The sequence below is a fragment of the Geotrypetes seraphini genome, chromosome 1 (assembly GCF_902459505.1).
Source record: "Geotrypetes seraphini chromosome 1, aGeoSer1.1, whole genome shotgun sequence".
Classification (NCBI taxonomy): domain Eukaryota; kingdom Metazoa; phylum Chordata; class Amphibia; order Gymnophiona; family Dermophiidae; genus Geotrypetes; species Geotrypetes seraphini.
In genome coordinates, this window is record NC_047084.1 from 71,309,342 (window position 1) to 71,331,273 (window position 21,932).

General features: G+C 41.5%; 1 protein-coding gene across 1 annotated transcript in view; it reads left to right on the plus strand.

Annotated features, from left to right (window-relative positions):
- Window positions 1-21,932, plus strand: part of AGXT2 (alanine--glyoxylate aminotransferase 2) — an 84,231-nt gene that overhangs the window by 40,897 nt on the left and 21,402 nt on the right. Inside the window, exons 9-12 of the mRNA XM_033932919.1 lie at window positions 6,585-6,677; window positions 8,236-8,368; window positions 17,112-17,200; window positions 17,938-18,087. Of these exons, the coding sequence (XP_033788810.1) occupies window positions 6,585-6,677; window positions 8,236-8,368; window positions 17,112-17,200; window positions 17,938-18,087 (465 nt within the window). The remainder of the gene's footprint in view (window positions 1-6,584; window positions 6,678-8,235; window positions 8,369-17,111; window positions 17,201-17,937; window positions 18,088-21,932) is intronic.

The window sequence follows — 21,932 nt, forward strand, 5'->3', positions numbered from 1 at the left end:
AGGCAATTTCTGAGTAGGAACCGGGTGAATTTCTGAGTAGGAACTGGGTGGAATGGGTGGCCCATGCGGTTCCTCAGTGGCTCCCACTCCCCTACTTAGCACAGGCCAAACTTACAAACTCAGTACCTAGGCTGGTGGGGATCCCCCAACTCCTGCCAGGCTGAAGACATTATTGGAATATTGTGGCAGTCACCAGCTGCACTCCCAGCCATCAATGAGCCATGCAAATGAACTGAGCATGTGTAGGGTGCCAGCATGAGTGCTAAGAGGTGACTGCTGACTGCCATAGAGTTCATGTGTCCAGAAGTTCCCAGCTAAAAATGTCTTCAGGTGGCAGGGCTTGGGGGAGCCCCACCTGCCACACCAAAGGTACATGCCATTGCTTTTTGGGCCTGAACCAAAAAAGACTGTTCAGGTCTACCTGTGACTATGCTCTAGCCCAGTGATTTCAACCTTTTTCATCTCATGACACACTGACAAGGTGCTAAAATTGTCAAGACACTATCCCACAAATACTTCACATAGCCACCACTCTTGTAATCCAATATCTTTCCTCTCTTTCTCCTTCTTTCTACAACCCAGCATCTCCTCTCTCTTTCTCTCTCCACCCCCACTCTTATAGCCAAACATCTTCCCCCTCCCCTCCCTCAAATTTGTAGCCTAACTTTTCCAAGGACAAGCACATATGGGCAACATTGTTCTTGAAGCCCGGCACAGAGATGTACCAAAGTATACTGTCACTTTAAAACCTTTAGCACTGCCCATACTGCAAGTGCATTTATGCCTTCCTGCCCAACATCAACTCGTGGGACCCTCAATTCGTTATCCGCGGAGCGAAGTCATGGTTTTTCAAATGCTTCAGTGAGCTTTAAATTATCTCTACTTTTCTGCCTTCCCATACACTTTTTTCTTCTTATTAATTTTTTCCCCTCTTTATCTTATTTTTTATTAGTTTCTTTTTTGGAGGCTTTCGGGTGGTTTTCCACCTTCTGGCTCTGCCAAGATCATCGACTTATTTTTGGCTGTAGTTTACTTGATCTCCCTTACAATTGAGCCCTTTGATTTTAATCAGTGGTATTTTCATCGATATCCCTTATGCCTAGTGGGTTCAAGAAGTGTACTCAATGTGATAGGTCCATCTCGGGTTTGGACCTTCACAACTGTTGTGTGCAGTTACTTGGTCCTAAGGATCAAGACATTTCTTGTAACCTCTGCAGTCGCAATCAAAAGAGGGTTCTAAAAGCTCAACAACTTCAATTTGAAAAGTTTTTCAGTTCTACATTTTCAATGTCTGAGAATTCGGTACTGGTGTCTCACAATATCTTCCTCAAGACAGTCTATCTAGCAGGAAAGCAGAATTTCTTGGCAGACAAATTGACTTTTCCAACTTCACATATGGTCACTCCATATCAGTCGTATGTCAGATTTTCACATTGTGGGGGACTCCCCAAGTGAATCTCTTCACTTCCTCCATCAACCACAAGCTGCCGCTTTACTGCTCCAGACTTGAATCAGATGCCTTTCTCCTCTGCTGGTGAATGAGATCACTTCCTCTATGAGCTCCATCCACTGCCACAAATCACGAAAACTCTACTCAAACTTCACCAAGAGAACACCTCTGTGATTCTCATTGCGCCATGTTGGCTTCATCAAGCCTAGTTTCCTCTCCTCCTGCAACAAACCATGCCAGAACCAATCACTCTTCAATTATTTCCAACTCTACTTGCTCAAAAAGAAGGCTCTCTCCTTTACCCCAATCTCCACTCATTAGCACTCACAGCCTGGTATCTATTTTCCCAGACATAGATGCCTACCCACTTTCAGCTCCAATCGTAGACATTATTTAAGCATCCAGGAAACCTTCTACTAGGCACCGCTATCAGTTTAAATGGACACGTTTTACTCTCTGGTGTCATCTCCTCTCATTGGAGCCAAGCAACTGCCCTCTACTATCTGTGCTACACAATTTATTTCATCTTTCCAATTCTGGGCTTCAAACTTCTTCAGTACATATTCCTCAATGCAATCAGTGCTTTTCATGCCCACTTGGATAGCAAAACCATCTCTGTGCATCTACTAGTCTCCAAACTCATGAGGGGCCTATACCATAGCAAGCCTCCATTCAGACTGCCGCCTGTTATTTGGCATTTGAATGTTGTTCTTTCCATGCTGATGAAGCCTCCCTTTAAACCAATCTTGTCCGCTTCACTGAAACATCTCACCTGGAAAGTGATTTTCCTCATTCCACTTACTTCTGTGTGTCAAGTCAGCAAATTGCAAGCACTAGTTTCAAATCCACCCTATACCAGATTTTACCACAATAGGGTTATCCTGCATACTCATCCGAAGTTTCTGTCAAAGGTGGTCTCTGAATTCCATCTCAACCAGTCCATTCTTTTGCCTGTTTTCTTTCCAAAACCATATAGGACTATAACTCAACTGTATGGGGACCCATATGGGGGACAATGACTGTCTGAGCACATTGCTGGGTTCTTAATTATTAATTAGGAAGGTCATATATTTTGTTACTCGTGATTTATGTTCTGTTTCTAGCATAAGGAACACCACCGAATACAGACTACTGTACATACGTAATTTGGAAGGGGAATGCAGAAATTAAAATTATTGATAGTTTCCTGTTGGGATGGCTTGCACTATGTCTGGTATAATTTCAAAATTGATTGCTACTTTGTTTTATGATCTTGTTAAGACAATGTTTCACTGTCATTTTGGTGCTTTTATTTACATGGTTGCTAATAAAAAAATTATTATTGTTAAAACAACTTTTATTGAGCAAGAAGCCAGTAAATACAGCAAAGTTAGCAGATACACAAAAAATAAGTAGCATGTTATGTGCATCCAACAATTAATTACCTGCTCAGTTACAATATAGACTCCCCTCCCCCCCTTTTGTAAGGCAATAAACATAGATTCACAGTCAAGAAGTCACATAAAGACAAGTATAATCAGCATAGGGTCAGAAATTCAAAATACGACTGAAAACTGTTGGCAAGAGTGTAGATCAAAAAGGCTCCCAAATGGACCAAAACAGATGACCCTTGGTAGATGAAGTCAGAGATGTAGCAGTGTTCCAAGGCATGTGTAGGGTGCCAGCATGAGTGCTAAGAGGTGACTGCTGACTGCCATAGAGTTCATGTGCCCAGAAGTTCCCAGCTAAAAATGTCTTCAGGTGGCAGGGCTTGGGGGAGCCCCACCTGCCACACCATGTATTAAGCTGGAGTGCCTTAAATGTTCTGTGGGGGGTTCAGTAGTGAACCACTGAGTGAGAAATCTTTTCATAACCACCCGAGAAACTGCTTAAGACACTTCTTTAAAGGATATATTCATGGTAAAACTCCAAAAATCGTAGTAGATGGGGACATAGGAACCTGTCAGATGTTGGAAATAAAGTTGAAAATATGCTACCAAAACCACAATAGGTGGGCAGGACCAAAACATTTGCCCCAAAGAAACTTGAGGATGACCACACTTCTGACAAGAATCTTTAGCTGTAATACAAAGCAATTGGGTCTTTTGAAGGGGCTACCTAAAGTCTTAAAATTATTTTGTACTGCATTTCCCATACAGTCATATTAAATTTGAGAGATTTCAGTCTGGTGATAGCCAAAATTACAGTATCCTCTGTCACAAAGAACCTCGCAATTAGGTATTTTATAATCTATATACGTAGTTGTGAACTCCTCCTCAGACACACTTACCAACAAAGGATGCATCATCATCTCAATGTAGATATTTTTATGCTGGTCTGAATTTTATAACATTTATATATCTACTTGTAAGAAAAGCACAAGAATGATGTGATAAAATTACCCCCTTTCTGTCAGTTCTTTAGTATTTTTGGTTCTGTGGCTGCTGGGTGAACCTAAGCCCTTGAAATGAGTTTCCAGCTTCAATCTACATTGAGGTCCCTGTGCAACTGAGATCTTGTTTAGCACAAAGACTATACACTATACAGCAGGGGGATGATAGCTCACTAGTACTGCAGTTACACCACTGGACAGCAGGGGGCATTAGCTCACAGAGGTTATGAGTAGGCCACCTTAGGGTAGGTGGGGCAACCCTGCTGTCGGACTCAGGCAGGGAGGAGATCAAGTGCCCTAAAATAGAGACTTTCAGGGAGGCCCTGAAGGAAAAGGTTTCCAGGAGGGAGACCCCCAAGGCAAGAGGTTTCTAGGAGAAAGCCTGAGGCAGAGGCTCTGGCTGATGGAAGAGGCCCAGGAGTTTGAGTTTCCCCGGTTTGTGTGTAAGTCATGAGAAGTCAGCTAAAGTAAGCCAAGTTTTAACTTTGGCTATATAAGAATCCTGTTTAGGAGATCTGAAGGGAGCCAGACCTTTGTTTGTGAACCATGCAAGTAGACGTATGTATTGAAGGTTTGAGGTTTGAGGACTGAGGAAAGTTTGCCTTTGAACTTAAGAGACATTAGTCTTTATTTACTGTGCCAGAGAAGTAACGAGGCTCATTCAGTATTGGTTAATAAAGGTCTTTTGTTTCACCTTGTATCCTAATCTGACTGTGTTTTATGAAGGCCTTCTCCCATACCGCTCCCAGACACTACCACAATGGGATGCAAGACACACATAATAAAATATAAAACAATACAAAACAAGGAATTCAAACTAAAGATTAAAAAAAATATGCTGTCTTCAATAAAAATAAATATCAACCTCCTGACTCAAGAAGGCAATAGAGGACCAAAGGCTTGGAGAAACATGTTTTTAAATACTTTTTAAAAACCATAAAACTCTTGATACTTCTCATAGATAGTGGCAAAAAAGTTCCACAATTTAGGGCCTGTCATATATTTAAAAAATTGAGAATCTGTATTGTTCTATATGATACGTGGGCTTATCGTGCCACTGGGGCATCTGAGAACCTGAAAGCTATGCTGTCGGTAGTTTCACTACCAGCAGGGTCTCCCAGGGCAGACAGGTTTCAGACTAACGATGCAGTAGCCGATGGGCAGTGTTGGAGGCGGAGGATCGCGATTGATGAGACAACGGCAGCAACATCAAATTTATACCGCACAGAAGAAAGGCCTGGCAATCTACTTCTGTGTTCTGCCACAAAAACGTGATGTTCATCAAGTCGCTAGGACTTGAACATAATCAATGACAACTAACAATTCTAATCTCACTATGTGTACGGAAGAGACCTCAGGAAAGTCTTATGGGATGATTCTATTTGGGACTTCATTGTTAACTAAAAGTCCAATAGATAGCAATAAAGACAGGCTTATTATTATTATGACAGATGTGGCCATACAATTAATTACTAGAAATTGGAAAAACTGGGACCGTCTAAATTTTACCTTTTGGTTGGAAATGCTCTGTTTGCGAAGAAGGCAAACAAAATGTTGGGTATTATTAAGAAGGGTATTACGACCAGAACGAAAGAAGTCATCCTGCCGTTGTATCGGGCAATGGTGCGCCCACACCTGGAGTACTGTGTTCAGTATTGGTCACCGTACCTTAAGAAGGATATGGCAATACTTGAGAGGGTCCAGAGGAGAGCGACACGAATGATTAAGGGCATGGAAAACCTTTCATACACTGAAAGATTGAAGAGACTGGGGCTCTTCTCCCTGGAAAAACAGAGACTCAGAGGAGACATGATAGAGACCTACAAGATCAAGAAGGGCATAGAGAGAGTAGAGAGGGACAGATTCTTCAAACTTTCAAAACATAAAAGAACAAGAGGGCATTCGGAAAAGTTGAAAGGGGACAGATTCAAAATGAATGCTAGGAAGTTTTTCTTTACCCAGCATGTGGTGGACACCTGGAATGCGCTCCCAGAGGGCGTAATAGGACAGAGTACGGTACTGGAGTTCAAGAAAGGATTGGACAATCTCCTGCTGGAAAAAGGGATAGAGGGGTATAGATAGAGGACTATTGTACAGGTCCTGGACCTGTTGGGCCGCCGCGTGAGCACTGGGCACGATGGACCTCAGGTCTGACCCAGTGGAGGCATTGCTTATGTTCTTATGTTATATTATTGATACAAAAGAATGTTAGCAGAGAAATCAGATTTAGTTATCTTTACTCTTTTGCACACACATCCAGGACGGGGAGGGGAGGGTGTGGTTAATTGATTCATGTTTAATGCAAGTATATAAGTGCTGTTTTGCTTTGGAAATTTTGAATGTATACTGATTGCACTTGTTATATGCTTTATAAAATCAATAAAGAATTTAAAATAAATAAAAGACAAGAAGGCCTATGGACTTAGGGCTCCTTTTACTAAGGTGCGCTAGCGTTTAATTACTTTGGAAATTAACAGCAAATGTTTATACAGAATCTTCATTTCAATGGGAAGTCAATGCAGTTTTAATAAAACCAAGAGTAATGTGCTCAAATCTGGAAAGGTCCTCAATAACTCTTGTGGCAGCATTTTGTGCCACTTGCAATGATTTCCAAAATTTACTTAGGTAAACCTTTTGCTAGTTGCTTATTTTTTTACTGTTTTGCTTTTATTTTAATTTGTATTTTAGGGGGTGGTGGGGGGCTTGTTTTGTTTAAGGGACTATGTATTTTTCAGTTGCTGCCTCTGACCATGTGTGTTGCAGGGCTTGGGTGGAGTAGTTCAATATCCCAAGGAATTTCTGAAGGAAGCTTATCAGATCATTCGAGAGCGAGGAGGAGTTTGCATTGCAGATGAAGTGAGTATCAAAATATAAGAGCTCTTTAGCACCATCACAGGAGCCAGCATGGATATATAAGGTTGGTCAATTATAGCATTAATATTTTGACAAAGAGCTACATTGAGCAGGATGTATCTTTAACAATGGGCGGAAACTTGTAATGTGGATGTTTGTTACTGTGCTTTAACTGCTAAAACAGTAGACAGTAAGGAACATTACTTCCAGAGGTATAGTGAAATTAGTGCAAGCTACGGACAATTGCCTCATGGCACGCTGGAAACGCTCCTAAAAGTTACCACAGAGGTTTTGCAAGTCACCATTAACTTTTGATGCTAACATGTCTAATACAGTTTAGGAAACAGGGCCTAAAATGTGGTATGTTCAAATGACTTGCTTAACAATGAATATAATCTCTATGGGCTAGATTCACTTACCAGCTTGGCGTGGTCGATCCGTATAGGCCCGACCAATTCCCAAAACAATAAAATTAAAATGAGGGCCATTGGAGGAATGCCCCCTCCGACTTCATGGATCGCTAGTGTGCGATCCTCGATCCTGATGCATGCGCAGACCATCTGCTTTCCCTGTAGATGGTCTGCGCATGCGTTCGGTGTTTGTTTTTATTTTTGTTTTTTGGGGGGGCCCTGACTCTCCTGCTATCTCTTCAACTGCCATCAGTTCTCTAGAATGGCGATCCCTGGCGGCAGCAGCCTCTTTAAAAGGCTAACTCACTGGCCCTGACTCTCCTGCACTCTGCCGCCTTTCCTGCAGTACGAGCCCACAGGTTTAAAGCGGGGCTGCACTGCGTAGTGCAGCCCTGCTTTAAACACGTGGGCTCGGAGAGGAGAGGTCAGATTTCAGTAATATTATAGAGGAAGAAGCGACAGGCTTTAGCAGTTTGTTGGATCTGAGCAGAGAAGGAGAGAGAGGAGTCAAAGATGACCCTGAGGTTGTGAGCTGATGAGACAGGGAGGAGGAGAGTGTTTTTCACAGAAATACAGAATGGGGGAGGGGGAGGGGGAGGTGAGTTTAGGTGGAAAGATTAGGAGCTCGTTCTTAGCCATATTCAGTTTTTAGATGGTGGTAAGACATCCAGGCGACAATATCGGATAGGAAAGCTGAGACAAGAGGTAAATCTGGGAGTCATCAGCATAGAGGTGATACTGAAAGCTATGGGAGATCTGTGCACTGAGAGAGTGGGTATATATGGAGAAAAGGAGAGGGCCTAATAAAGAGCCACAAACACCTGCTTTTCTTCCAGCTGTGGAAGCCTGTGCATACTTTAAGCCAGACAGAGCAGAGAAGCTTCCAGACAGGCCATTCTACTTAAGTAAATCACTCTGAAAATACAGTATGCTTTCACCAATCTCAGCTACTCTGGAGAAAATCTATATGAGAAAAATCCAGCTGGATTTCCTTCTTCATATATTGTGAAATAATGACTTCAGGACCTGGCTGACAACATACAGGGTCTGTGTAAACATTGGCTAGGCAAAAACAATTCTTATTGGGAAATTTAAGGACAAGTGCACTATGATTTAATTAAATGTTTGTTTTGTGGATTTGATTTTGGAAGGTTCAAACAGGCTTTGCTCGTACAGGCAGTCATTTCTGGGGATTTCAGTCCCACGATGTAATCCCTGACATTGTTACTATGGCAAAAGGAATAGGAAATGGATTTCCAATGGCAGCTGTGGTAACCTCAAAAGGTAAAAACCTTGTCTTTGTCTTCTTCCAATTGTAGTGCTGTATGAATAAGTGGTTTTCATTTGGTCACAAAAGCATGTTTCGAAGAGCTGGGGTAATGGTAGTGGATGCTGTAGGCAAACTGTCAGCCTTACAGTCTCCAATGAACTTTCAAGTAGAGAATGACACGGGGACAAATTTGTCCTCGTCCCTGCAGGAACTCAATTTCCCCATCCTGTCCCCGTGAGTTTTGTCCCCCATCCCTGCCCCATTCCTGTAAGCTCTGCCTTAACCGCATAAGCCTCAAACACGTATGATTGTAAAGTGTTTGAGGATTGTGCAGATGAGGACAGAGCTTGCAGGGATGGGGCAGAAACAGGAAAAGAACTTGCGGGATCGGCCCGGGAAAATGAGTTCCTGTGGGGACGGGGAAAAATTTGTTCCCCGTGTCATTCTCTACTTTCAGGCCCCTTGCCCTCAGTTCCCCCCACCCCCTGAAAAAAAAATGATAATTACACTTAACAATAATAATAATAATCATGATCATCACAGATACGTCCTATAAAATGCGGGTTAAAGTATTCGCTGATGCTTCCGTGAGTTTGTGTAGCTGTCAGGTTCTATCATTTTACATTGACTGCAGTTGCTCATTGCTGCCCCCCCCCCACCAAAAAAAAAGCTGGTGCTCTAAGCTGCCACCTAGTTGTGACTAATGGTTAGGACGTCCCTGATTTGCCAAGACATTTTCCCCATTCTGACAAGTTTCAAAGGCATATGCTACAGTAAATAGGTATTTAGCTAAGTAAATTGTCAGACTAGCTAAAAGACTTCCATAGTGCTCGCTTAGTAAAATGATTTTCTGGTGATTGAAACAACTAAGGCATATAAAGAAATATTTCTCACTTCAAAAGTTTCATCATATAATGTTAGCTTTTTTCATTAGCCAGCTAGATTATTGTGGCATTCTTTACTTTATATACTGTATATAAATCACTCTGAAGGCTATTGCTCTAGGTCGCTATATCAGATTTATAATAAACCTGAAACTTTACTTACCTGAAACCTGTCGCTTCCTCCTCTATAATATCACCAAAATCTATCCTCTCCTTTCTGAACACACTACCAAAACCCTTATCCACACTCTCATCACCTTGCGCTTAGACTACTGCAACGTACTTCTCTCAGGCCTCCCGCGCACCCATCTCTCACCTCTTCAATCCATTCAAAATTCCGCCGCATAACTCGTATTCCGTGAGAGCCGCTGTTCTCACATTACCCCTCTCCTTAAGTCACTTCATTGGCTCCCCATCCATTTCTGAATACAGTTCAAACGCCTCTTACTGACTTACAAGCGCATTCACTTTGAAGCCTCCCCAATACCTCTCTTCACTTATCTCCCCCTATGTTCCTCCCCGTGAACACTGCTCATCAGGCAAGTCCCTCATATCTGTACCCTTCTCTTCCACTGCCAACTCCTGACTCCGTCCCTTCTTTCTTGCCACGCCGTATTCCTGGAACAGGCTGCCTAAATCAGTATGTCATGCTCCGTCCCTAGCAGTATTCAAATCCAAGCTAAAAACCCACTTTTTAAAAACTGCTTTCAACTCTTAACTCCCACTCACTGCTGCCTGATACCTCTACCCACTGTATCATTCCTCTACCATAATCTCCCCAACCATGAGATGTTCTGTCTATCTAATTATATTGTTAGCTCTACTGAGCAGAGTCTGTCTATTGTATGTTAAATGTACAGTGCTGCATACGCCTTTCTGTGCTATAGAAATGATAAATAGTAGTAAAGAAATTAAGGCCCCAACTGCAAACACTTCAGAATACAGTGGCCCCGCTGGTCTATCAGGCTAGACCAGGGGTAGGCAATTTCGGTCCTCGAGAGCCGGAGCCAGGTCAGGTTTTCAGGATATCCACAATGAATATATATGAGATGTATTTGCATGCACTGCCTCCTTGAGATGCAAATCTATCTCATGCATATTTATTGTGGATATCCTGAAAACCTGACCTGGCTCCAGCTCTCAAGGACCGGAATTGCCTACCCCTGGGCTAGATGATGGAATAGGGTGATTCCATTGCTGCGAGACCTGCATTGTCTCCCTATGGAAGCTTGCTTGAGGTTCAGATGAATTGGCCTCTTCATCTTTGATTGTATTTCACTCACACAACAAAAGTCTTCATTCTATGAATTGGTTGAAGGTAGGTTACCCTCCTAGGTTATGAGTAAAGATGAAAAGTGTGTTTACTCTTGTGATATCTTTTCAAGAACCAAAACTCTGGAATAGTTTTCCTTTATTGATTAGACCTGTTTCTGAAAAAGGTCAAATCTTATCTTTTTAATCATTTTTAGGGGATTGATATATTGAAGTAGCTGTGTATTTTAAAATAATTGTATTAATTTTTAATTACCCGACATTATGTAGTTGTTTTTATTATTGTAATCCACCATGAACTGAATGGTGGATGTGAAATATAAGCACATTTGAAATTTGTAATTTGAGAGGAAATATATTCCCCGCAGAATAGTAGGAGACCTAGATTTGATTTTTAAATTTATGTATGCTGGTGCTGCAGAATTGGTTTTTGCCTGCACAAAAGGCAGGCACAGAGCCCAGGATACTTTTGGGGCCTTTGGAACCACTCATGTGACTGTTCTTTGAAAGTTAGCTATAAGGTCTGTTGGACAAAATTAGTTGCAGACTTTGCAGCACCAGGCCTTATGAAAATTGCTCCTTCCATGTCTTCGACAAAGAAGCTTAGTAAATGAGGCCCCAAGAGGGAGACAGTGCTTAGCACATAGGCCCCTATGGAGACAATTCAAGAAATTGGCATCTCCATCTGGGTATGCCAATGCTGAGCATTGGGTGCCAAATCTAGAATGGCATCTGACCCATTTCAGAATACTATGGTGGCATAGGTTGGCACGAGTGAACCTACATTTTAGGTGCAACCATTTATGCCAGTGGTCTCAAACTCAAACCCTTTGCAGGGCCACATTTTGGATTTGTAGGTACTTGGAGGGCCTCAGAAAAAAATAGTTAATGTCTTATTAAAGAAATGACAATTTTGCATGAGGTAAAACTCTTTAAAGTTTGCTAGCTGATGCCCCGGCGTTGCACGGGTATTTAATTATAGCAATAACACAGTAAATGGATTGAAATAAAGATACTTTATAGTGGTGAATGAAATTATTTTTTACAGCTTTATAAAAAGTACAATATTCAAATTATAATGTGAAATATTTGACAAAATGAATACAATACAACTAACACAAAACTTGATTATAAACAACATTTTTAGTTTCACCTCCAGGAGCAAGAACATATAAATTCTTGGGTGAACCCACCCTTGATCAAGCAACATAGAGTTGTCCATGGGAAAAACATGGGGATCTTAAATCCACTCCACAGTATGTAATAGTCTGTCCCTGTGATTTGTTGATTGTGATAGAGAATGCAAGTGTCACTGGAATTTGCAATCTCTTAAACTGAAAAGGAAGATCTGTTGGAATAAGTGGCATCCAAAAGTTTCAGTACTGATTTAAACAACTCAATATGTGGAAACTCAGGTTGAAAAGAAACTCCATGCAGTTTTTTCCCGGTTCAGAATGGAACCTGTGTTCCTAGTTCAGCATATGTAATGTAATGTAATGTAATTTATTTCTTATATACCGCTACATCCGGTTTGAAGAAAATATACATTAAGATTATAAATGAGAAGTAAGAAGGTACTTAAAAAATTCCCTTACTCATGTAATGTAATAACATTATGAACTGGGGTGCATGAAGGAAACAGTTACAAACACAGTTAGAACATACAAACTCTATATGTATGGTGTCCGTGGTAGAATAGAAACGATGTCCCTAGTGGTTATAGTAACAAACCAAAACAAAGGAAAAAACCAGGGTCCAACTCTCTGCAGTGAAAACAATCCAGAACAAACAAACCAAAAAACTGCAGGTTTTGTACACGATGAAGGCAGTCTTTATTGTGACAAGTAAATCTTTTGATTAAAAACCTTATACCAGGTAAGGGACCCAACACGGTCCGTGTTTCGGACTAACCTTCGTCAGGGGTTCACTTTTGATAAAGGGGAAATTTATCAAAAGGAAAAAGAGCCTTGGACAAGTAACAATAGTTGACGCGCTGAAAAGACCGCCGGATTGAATCCGGCGGTCTTTTCAGCGCGTCAACTATTGTTACTTGTCCAAGGCTCTTTTTCCTTTTGATAAATTTCCCCTTTATCAAAAGTGGACCCCTGACGAAGGTTAGTCCGAAACACGGACCGTGTTGGGTCCCTTACCTGGTAAAAGGTTTTTAATCAAAAGATTTACTTGTCACAATAAAGACTCCCTAGTGGTTATAGTGTCATAGAAAGTGTTTTATAGTTGGAATTACTGTGAGAATGGCAGCTTTTTACATTTTTTCCATTGACATGAATGGGTGAAATCTGATTTTATGTTTGTAGCTCCGCCCACGTGTGCAGGTGGGCCGCGAGACCCCCAGAACATATTATCCCAGGTAGTGAGGGATCTGCATACCAAGTTTCGTTCAAATCGGTCAAGCCGTTTTTGCGTGATCGCGGCACATACACACACACATACATACACACATACATACCTCCGATTTTATATATATAGATAAATCTTTCCTTTTGGCTAAGTCTTATTAATAATATTGTAATTTATAGCTAAAGAGACATATGATCAAGAAACTCTTTTATTTTACTTTTGTGATTTGGATAAACATACCGAGGGCCTCAAATTAGTAACTGGCGGGCCGTATGTGGACCCCGGGCTGCAAGTTTGAGACCACTGATTTATGCCATGTCAAGGGCAGGTTAAATGAGCACACTTAGGGCTCCTTTTACTAAGCTGCGTTAGGGCATTAACGCGCAGAATAGCGTACGCTACAATGCCGCACGCACCAGACGCTAACGCCAGCATTTAGCTGGCATTAGTTCTAGCTGCGTAGCGCGGGGTTAGCGCACGCTAAAAATGCTAGCACACCTTAGTAAAAGGAGCCCTTAATGTGCCAAGTGACAAGCGTAACGGATAATATTCTGTAAGTTATGTGCATCACTTGAAGACACACCCATAGTTCACCCAAGCTCCGCCCACATATACACTCCCTGCAGTTACACATTATATCAATTAGGTGTTATCGTAAGGAATAGTACCTAGTGCATATCCATGTGTAACTACTGTACCAATTATTGGCACCTATGTCTAATCACCTTTTTATAGAATTATCTCCTACATATGTATAGATCCCTGCCTCGTTAAAAACACCTTTGTATTTGACATAAAGCTCTGTGGCCTGCTTCAGACTGATTTATTTTCAATAGATGTAATGACCCACAAAAATAGATTAGATTTGCATACCAATGCATTTCTGTTGTGGCTTTCTTCTTTTTAGCATATCTTCACTTAGGAATCTTAAAACTAGGGCTTTATGGATAGCATAGAGCCAAGTTTAATTTAAGCATTAATATGAACCAAAATCCCACTGGACTAACCCACTGAAATGCTAGCATAGCAGGTTTACATTGCCAAATGAAAGAGAATATTGTCATGTTAATGGTGTTGTTTGGGACAGCTTAATCTTCCCTGCATTAAGCAGCACAGATCAAAACAGCTAATCAGTGTAAGGTATCCCCCACCTCTCCCCCTTCCCCCAATCACATACATTTCAAAGTATATAAAAGGGTCAGACCCAGGATCCCCATCTGCCTACCCCCCACACTAAGATTAGAATCCCAAAAACCACCCTAAATCACTCAGTGGAAGAATTTCATGTTCCCTCCTCCTGGCAGTGATACCAAATTGAAAATGGCACGCTTCACACTCTGACCTTCGTATGTTGTGGTGTCTGATGTGTCAATGGTACCTTTTCGTATTTGGTATCACTGCCAAGAGGAGAGAAATTGGCTCCCTTCAGAAAACTCTCTTTTCACACCTAAACTCTTGTCACCCAATTTACTGACACAAGGAACTCCAAAAAAATTGCCAAAGAAACTTCAAAAGAGACCAACAATAAGGCAAAAATGGTCCAAGGGTTCCCAGAGTGGTTCAGCAGTGACGAAGACAACTCTGTGATAGTAACATTAGTAAATTACTTTATAAATTTAGTGAAGTAAGGTACCCTCAGTGTACCTCACTGACGCCGGTTTTTAAGCGCGGCTTGTGCCCCGCTCCTTTAGCTCCTCCCTATCCAGCTGACTTGGATCATGCCATTGATTTTCTGAATGACGGGTTCCTAAGGAAGGGACGTGTTCCTGAAACAAGGCTGGTTGGATCTGGTATTCTGTGGCGTTTCATCTGCCTTGCCCTATGTACCCCTGGATGACAGATAAAGATTTACTGAAGCTAAGTCTCCTTTTTCATTTTTCATTCAAGGACTGGGGTTCCCAGAGTGGTAGCTGTGATTGAATTCACTTGTGTTCACTGTTCACTGCGTTTATGGTGGTTGTGTTATTTTGATTTAAAGCACACTTAGGTACCCGATGATGGTGTGCAGGTGGGGGCTTGGTTGCCTTTACCTTGTTGTGTGAAGCGTTGGAGGATTGCTCCCGTCGCTGACCCCTCACACTGAGGGTATCTTACTTCACTAAATTTATAAAGTAATTTACTAATGTTACTATCACAGAGTTGTCTTCGTCACTGCTGAACCACTCTGTGAACCCTTGGACCATTTTTGCCTTATTGTTGGACCCAATTTACTGAAGCATGAACAGGCCTGCTTTAAGATGTGAGAAGACAGTTTCCTTTTTGTGCATTAGTGAGGTATCAATTCAAATACATTGTATTGTATTGGGTTTATTTATTATTTGCCTTATACAAAGTGAAGCACAGGTAAACATACATAATAAATATTCTAACAAACATAAAATCATACATAAAATCTAACAAACATAAAATCATACACAAAACATTTGACTGCAACCAGAGCCAATGTTGACATCAATCACCCTCACTGCCACCCTATTGTATACTGTAGATATTCAATTATAGCCTTTCTGGGTCAGACCAATGGTCCATATAACCCAGTGGTTCCCAAACCCTGTCCTGGGGGGACCCCCAGCCAGTCGGGCTTTCAAGATATCCCTAATGAATATGCATGAGAGTGATTTGCATATAATGGAAGCGACAGGTATGCAAATCTCTCTCATGCATATTCATTAGGGATATCTTGAAAACCCGACTGGCTGGGGGTCCCCCAGGACAGGGTTTGGGAACCACTGATATAAACCATAGAAACATAGTAACATGATAGTAGATAAAGGCCAAATGGCCCATCTAGTCTGCCCATCCGCAGTAACCATTATCTCTTCTTCTCTCTAAGAGATCCCACATGCCTATCGCAGGCTTTCTTGAATTCAGACACAGTATCTGTATCCACCACCTCTTCCAGGAGACTGTTTCACGCATCTACCACCCTTTCTTTAAAAAAAGTATTAAAAAGTATTTCTTTAAATGACTCCTGAGCCTATCACCTCTTACTTTCATCCTATGCCTTCACAGTGGCCAGTCCAGGTTACAAGTACCTGACAAAAATCCAAATAGTAGCACCATTCCTTGCTACTAATCCGGGGCAAGCGGTGGCTTCTCTCATGTCTGTCTCAGTAGCAGACTAAAATTGTGACAGAGGTGTGGAGCATGAAAAACCATGGACCAACCGATTCCTCGTGCAAAATACCAGAAGACTAATTGGGGATCTTCCTGCTGGTGTCCCCAATCAGCCTGTACGAGGACAGTCTGTTTGGGGACATGGGCCTTCTTTTAGTACTTATACTTGGGGACGTTTTTGAATAACTCATACCGCCCGATATTCAGTGTTATTTAACCAGCCAGAAACAGCTCCTGGCCAGTTAAAAAAGTGCAAAGCCAGCTAAGCGCTAATATTCAGTGCGAGATAGTCGCTGAATACTAGCACTTAAGGCCAGATTCTATAAACAGCGCCTAACTCAGTAGGCGCCTAGAAAAGCAGCAACTACTGCATGTCAATCAAAGTTAGGCGCCATTTATAGAATCGCACCTAGCGACATCAAAATCGCTTAGACACCAGTAGGTATAATAGGCCCCAGTGTAAAAGCTTTGGGTGAATCTCTTCATGAAAAGGCAATTAATAAATCCCAAGAAATAAATAATATTAAGCCAGGGTTTTCTTGGCCTAAAACACCAGAGCCTAACTTAATCCACACCTAAACTCTACCTCAAATTTGCCCCTAACCATGCTTACTTGCTGTTAGGCAGCGGCAGGTGCCTCAATGTATATACGAGATAAATGCCAAACCTCCCATTCTATTCCTATGGGTGACTCAGCATTTAGCTCACACTGCTGAGCAGCGCAGTTTGGTAAAAGGGGGGGTTGGGGGGGGGGCAGATTGGCTAGGCACACTGATCTAGGTGCCTAACTGTAGGCGTTTAGTATAGAATCAGGGCCTTAGTAGCTGTCTATGAAATGTAGAAAGTTAGCCAGCCAAGTTTAGCAGCCAAAAATAAACCAGATATTCAATGCTGGCCACTGGAAAAGGCCCAACATTGAATATCCAGGCTTAATGCTGACCACGGGAATCTGCCCTGCTAACTCCAACAGTCTGAATATTGGCCCCGTGGTGGTGGTGGTGAGGGTTGTCGTTAGTCTTAAATATATTTCCCAAGAACTTATAATTAATAAGTGATAAATAAAGGATTTGCTGATCCACTTCTGTGCAGTATTTCTGTCCCATGCGCTCTTTATTTCTTGTTCCAGAGATTTCGGACTCTCTGACCCATGCAATGCACTTTAACACATTTGGAGGGAATCCCATGGCCTGTGCCATCGGTTCCGCAGTTCTCGATGTAAGTGGGATTCTCACAGCTTTGTACTTTCTTACAGTATTGCGTAAAAATGGCGTTCTGCAGCTCACAGGTATTAACCTAGGTTTACATTCTTTGCTTATTGGACCATTTAATAAATCATGCTTTCAAAAATCATTATGGAGTTAATATTCAAAAGGAATTAACTGGACAGGAAAGGTTGAGCTATAAATGCTGGAATATTCAGCAGCACTTAGTCAGGTAATGCCACTGAATATCCCTGCTAACTAACCATCCTGTAACTGCACATTAAGGCCCAGATTCTATACAGAATCGGAACAAAACGTGCCCAAACTAAACCCGATTCTGTAACCGACGTCCAAGTTGCAGACGCCAGTTACAAAATCGGGTTTGCTTAGACGCGGTTGCTATACTTAATCACAGCAAGTGATCTCCCTGCTGCGATTAGTATAGTGGCTGCAGCTACAGCCGCCAGTCTCCCCTCTCTTCCCTCCCCCCGACGATTGCCCACAGAACCTACGGGTGGAACCTACGGATTGCCCAACCCCTCCTGCCCACAGAACCTACGGATGGTAGTATTCTATACATTTAAGCATGTAAATGCAGCTTACAGTAGACAACTTTTTATAGAATGAAAGGAGTAATGCTTCAGTTGTGTTTTGTTTATTGAAATTTGTAGAGTAGGGGCTAGCTATCTATTAAATATAATGGTATCTATAGGGCATCATGCTGTGTGTTTCTGCTTTTTCTGTAACCAGGTTATTGAAGAAGATGGTTTACAGAGAAACAGCGACATAGTAGGGACATACATGTTGTTGGAGCTTGCGAAACTAAGAGATAAGTTTAATATCATTGGAGATGTCCGCGGCAAGGGCCTCATGATTGGGGTAGAGATGGTAACAGATCAGGCAAGTAACTCGACAGACTTCATATTGCAACATCATTAAATGTCTGTTATACATTAATATGTACAGTTTAGCACCTAGTGGCTACTTGGTAGTAGGTCTCAATCCCCTGTCTGGTGTGGTTTTTAGGATTTCCATAAAGAATAGGACTAGGGTTACCATATGGCTCCAGAAAACAGAGGACGGATTGAGAAATCCAGGTTTTACTTCCATTGCTTTCAATGGAAGTCAAACCCAGATGTCTCTATCCATAAGAACATAAGAATAGTCTTACTGGGTCAGACCAATGGTTCATGTAGCCCAATATCCTGTCCTTATGGTGGCCAATCCTGGTCACTAGTACCTGGAAACCCCCCAAAAAGTAGCAACCCCCCCCCAAAAAAATAGCAACATCCATGCTACCAATCCCAGTAGCCCGTCCTCACAGTGGCCAATCTGGGTCCCTAGTACCTGGCCAAAACCCAAAAAGTTTCAATATTCCATGCTACTGTGGCTTCCCCCATATCTGTCTCAATAACAGGCTATGGACTTTTCATCCAGAAAATTGCCCAAACCTTTCTTAAAACCAGCTATGTTAACTGCTCTTACCATAACCTCTGGCAATGCGTTCCAGAACTTAACTATTTTCTGAGTGAAAAACTATTTCCTCCTATTGGTTTTAAAGGTATTTCCCTGTAACTTTATCGAGTGTTCCCTAATATTTGTAATTTTTGAAGGAGTAAAACATCAATCCACTTGTACCCGTTCTATTGCTTTCAGTAGAAGTAAGACCCAGATATCTCAGTCTATACTCTTTTTTTTTCTGAAATCATATGGTAACCCTAAATAGGAAAAGGGAAAGAAGGTACCAAGCCTTGAGGCAAAGCAGAGCAAACAAAAAGAGGCACTGGAGATGTCAAATCCAACCTATGGTCACAAATCCTTTATTTGCAGTTTGTATCAAAGTTTAATAACAAGTTTTAAAACAAGCAAAGTTCCAAAAGACAAAGTCCCGACTAGGATCCAAGTTTCGGCGATACCATCGCCTTCCTCAGGGGATAGTTATAAACTTGCAAAGTGCTACAAACTGTGCATATGAACGCGTTGGCATCTCGTAGTCCAAAAAGAAGCACCGAAACTTGGATCCTAGTCGGGCCTTTGTTTTTTGTGACCTTTGCTTGTTTTAAGACTTGTTATTAAACTTTGATACAAAATGAAAATAAAGGATTTGTGACCATAGGTTGGATTTTACATCTCCAGTTCTTCTTTGTATTTGTTCAACCCTAAATAGGATACATTCTTTGATAAACAAATTTGAGCTGTTACCACAAAAGTATTTCACCTTTTGTGGCAGCTTAGAAGAATAAGATCCTATTTTAAACCCAAACTGTTTCAACTTCTAGTACAAACTATAACACCCATTTCGATGACTGTAATAACATGTATCTGGGATGTCATGGATTACTTAGATAAAGATTACAGACAGTCCAAAATACAGCAGCTTGTTTAATTTTTGGTAAACCAAAATTTGAGAAAGTTATTCCATTTTATGTGAAGCTGCATTGGCTTCCTAAAGTGTTTTTTAAGCTATGCACCTTGATCTTTTTTTTTATTCTTAGTGTTGCTTGCCCCAGCTGTGATAGATCTATGAGATTCAGAACAAATGCTAGGAAGTTCTTCTTCACTCAGAGGGTGGTGGATGCCTGGAATGCACTTCCAGAGGAGGTGGTGGAGCAGAGTACGATTTCGGGTTTCAAGAAGGGGTTGGACAGGTTCCTGAAGGAAAAGGGGATTGAGGGATATAGATAGAAGGGGTACTATACAGGTCAAAATGTCTTCAAAAGAGGATCATTTGCAGGTCACTGACCTGGGGGGCCACCGCGGGAGCGGACTGCTGGGCACGATGGACCCAGAGGCAGAGGCGATGCTTATGTTCTTATGTTCTTATGAGAGGTCTTCCACTATTTTTTTCATGGGAGTAACGCTATGGAATAAGTTGACTGGACCGTTAAGAGCTCTTGTAGATTTTTAGAAGTTTAAGAAGCTCCTAAAAACTACATTATTTGTAGAAGCATTTTAATAAATGTCGATCCTGGGTTATGAATGTTCTTGTATTGATATATTTTTGAGTGCCGTAAATAATGGCTGATATGAAGGAATTGCTGTATTTATTGCTTGAATAACATATGTAGTATGTTTTTCTTTTTATGACTGGATTTTTTTTGTGTAAAATCACCTAGTTATAGGTGGTTAAAAAGTCTTTTAAATAAAATAAATAAATAAATAAATAAATCTCGTTGACTTGCCTGCAAGAAACTGTAATATGGATTCTAGAAACTATTTGATTCTCCACTTCCCTGCTGCTAAAAAGGTGGTTCATAAAACGTTTTTGTCAATAACAATTCCATATCGGTCTTCCAAGTGGCAGAACATTCTTCCAAGAGAGCTAAGGTCAATGACTAATTATATGAAGTTTAGGAAATCTCATAAGACATTCTTCTGTCATAAATTCATTAATTGTTAATTTTGGTTTTTATTGTTATTCTCTCAGTTAGTGACTGGTCTCCTTGCTTTTTCTACACCGCACTGAACTTTTAAGGATAGTGTGGTATACAAGTACCAACTGTAAATGTTTATAAATATCTATCTATCAATGTGCCCCTCTGAGCAAAAAGGTCCCAAAAGTGGAGTTACAACTAACAGATAAAGACTATAAAAATTTGGAAGGGTAAATTTGGACAACTTTTATTTTTGAAAGTTTTATGTACTGTGGTCAGTAGAAAGGGATTATGTAATTATTTTCCCTATGGACTCAGAGGATGCCTTTACTGGCACGGAGCGGACCCTCCCTGTCAGGAGATGCAGGATCGCAGGCAGATGCGCAAGATACAGTGTGGCCTTCGATCATGGGGATGACCCCACAGTACGCCATCTGTTCAGACCCTTGGCTCTATTACACCTTATTGCTGACTCTTTGCGGGAGTTAAACTTGGACTTCCAGCAGATCCCCTCTTCTGCCTGCTCTATAATGAGCAGAGTGAGAACCAAGTCTTCCTCCTTTCCCTGGCATCCTGATATCAGTGTACTAGTCACAGAGCATTGGGATGCTCCTGAAGGGTCCCTTAAAGAAGCCAAGACAATGGCTCAGCTGTATATGATAGCACAGGAGTGTCAACAGCTGTTTGCTCAACACAAGGTAGATTCCTTGATAGCGAAGGTGACCAAACTCATGTCCCTGTCAAGTGAGAGATATTAACAGATATGCAGAGTGGATATGATTCTTAAAAGACAATTTGAAGCACTGGCCTTGAGAATCAAAGCAACTGCTACAGCTTCCTTTGTGACATGCACCTGTCATACCAGGTTGCGAGGGCTTGAGCTGGCAGAGGGTGAGCCTTTATCCCAGTTCCTATTAGCTCAAGTGAATTACATAGCCAATGCCCTCTATGACATTGTCAGAGTCATGATCAAAGGTTCAGTTTATTCGATCTCAGCCCGAAGAATGCTCTGGATCAGGCAATGGGCAGGAGATTCCACCTCCAAAGATATCATCTGCAGACTTCCCTTCAAGGGACAGTTGTTGTTCAGAAAACGACTAGACGTCTTATGACTAGCGTGGCAGATCATTGGCCAAAATCTCTACAACAGACCGCAATCCTCTAGAGGCCCTGGGTGGTCTAATTTTCATGGCTCCAGGCACTTTTTGCAAGGTTTCAAGGTTTTAAGGTTTTATTAAAATTTGATTTAATCGCTTATCTAATTTCTAAGCGAGTTTACAATATATATACAGTGGTGCCTCACACAACGAACTTAATTCGTTCCAGGAGCAAGTTTGTTATGCAAAAAGTTCGTTATGTGAAACGCGTTTT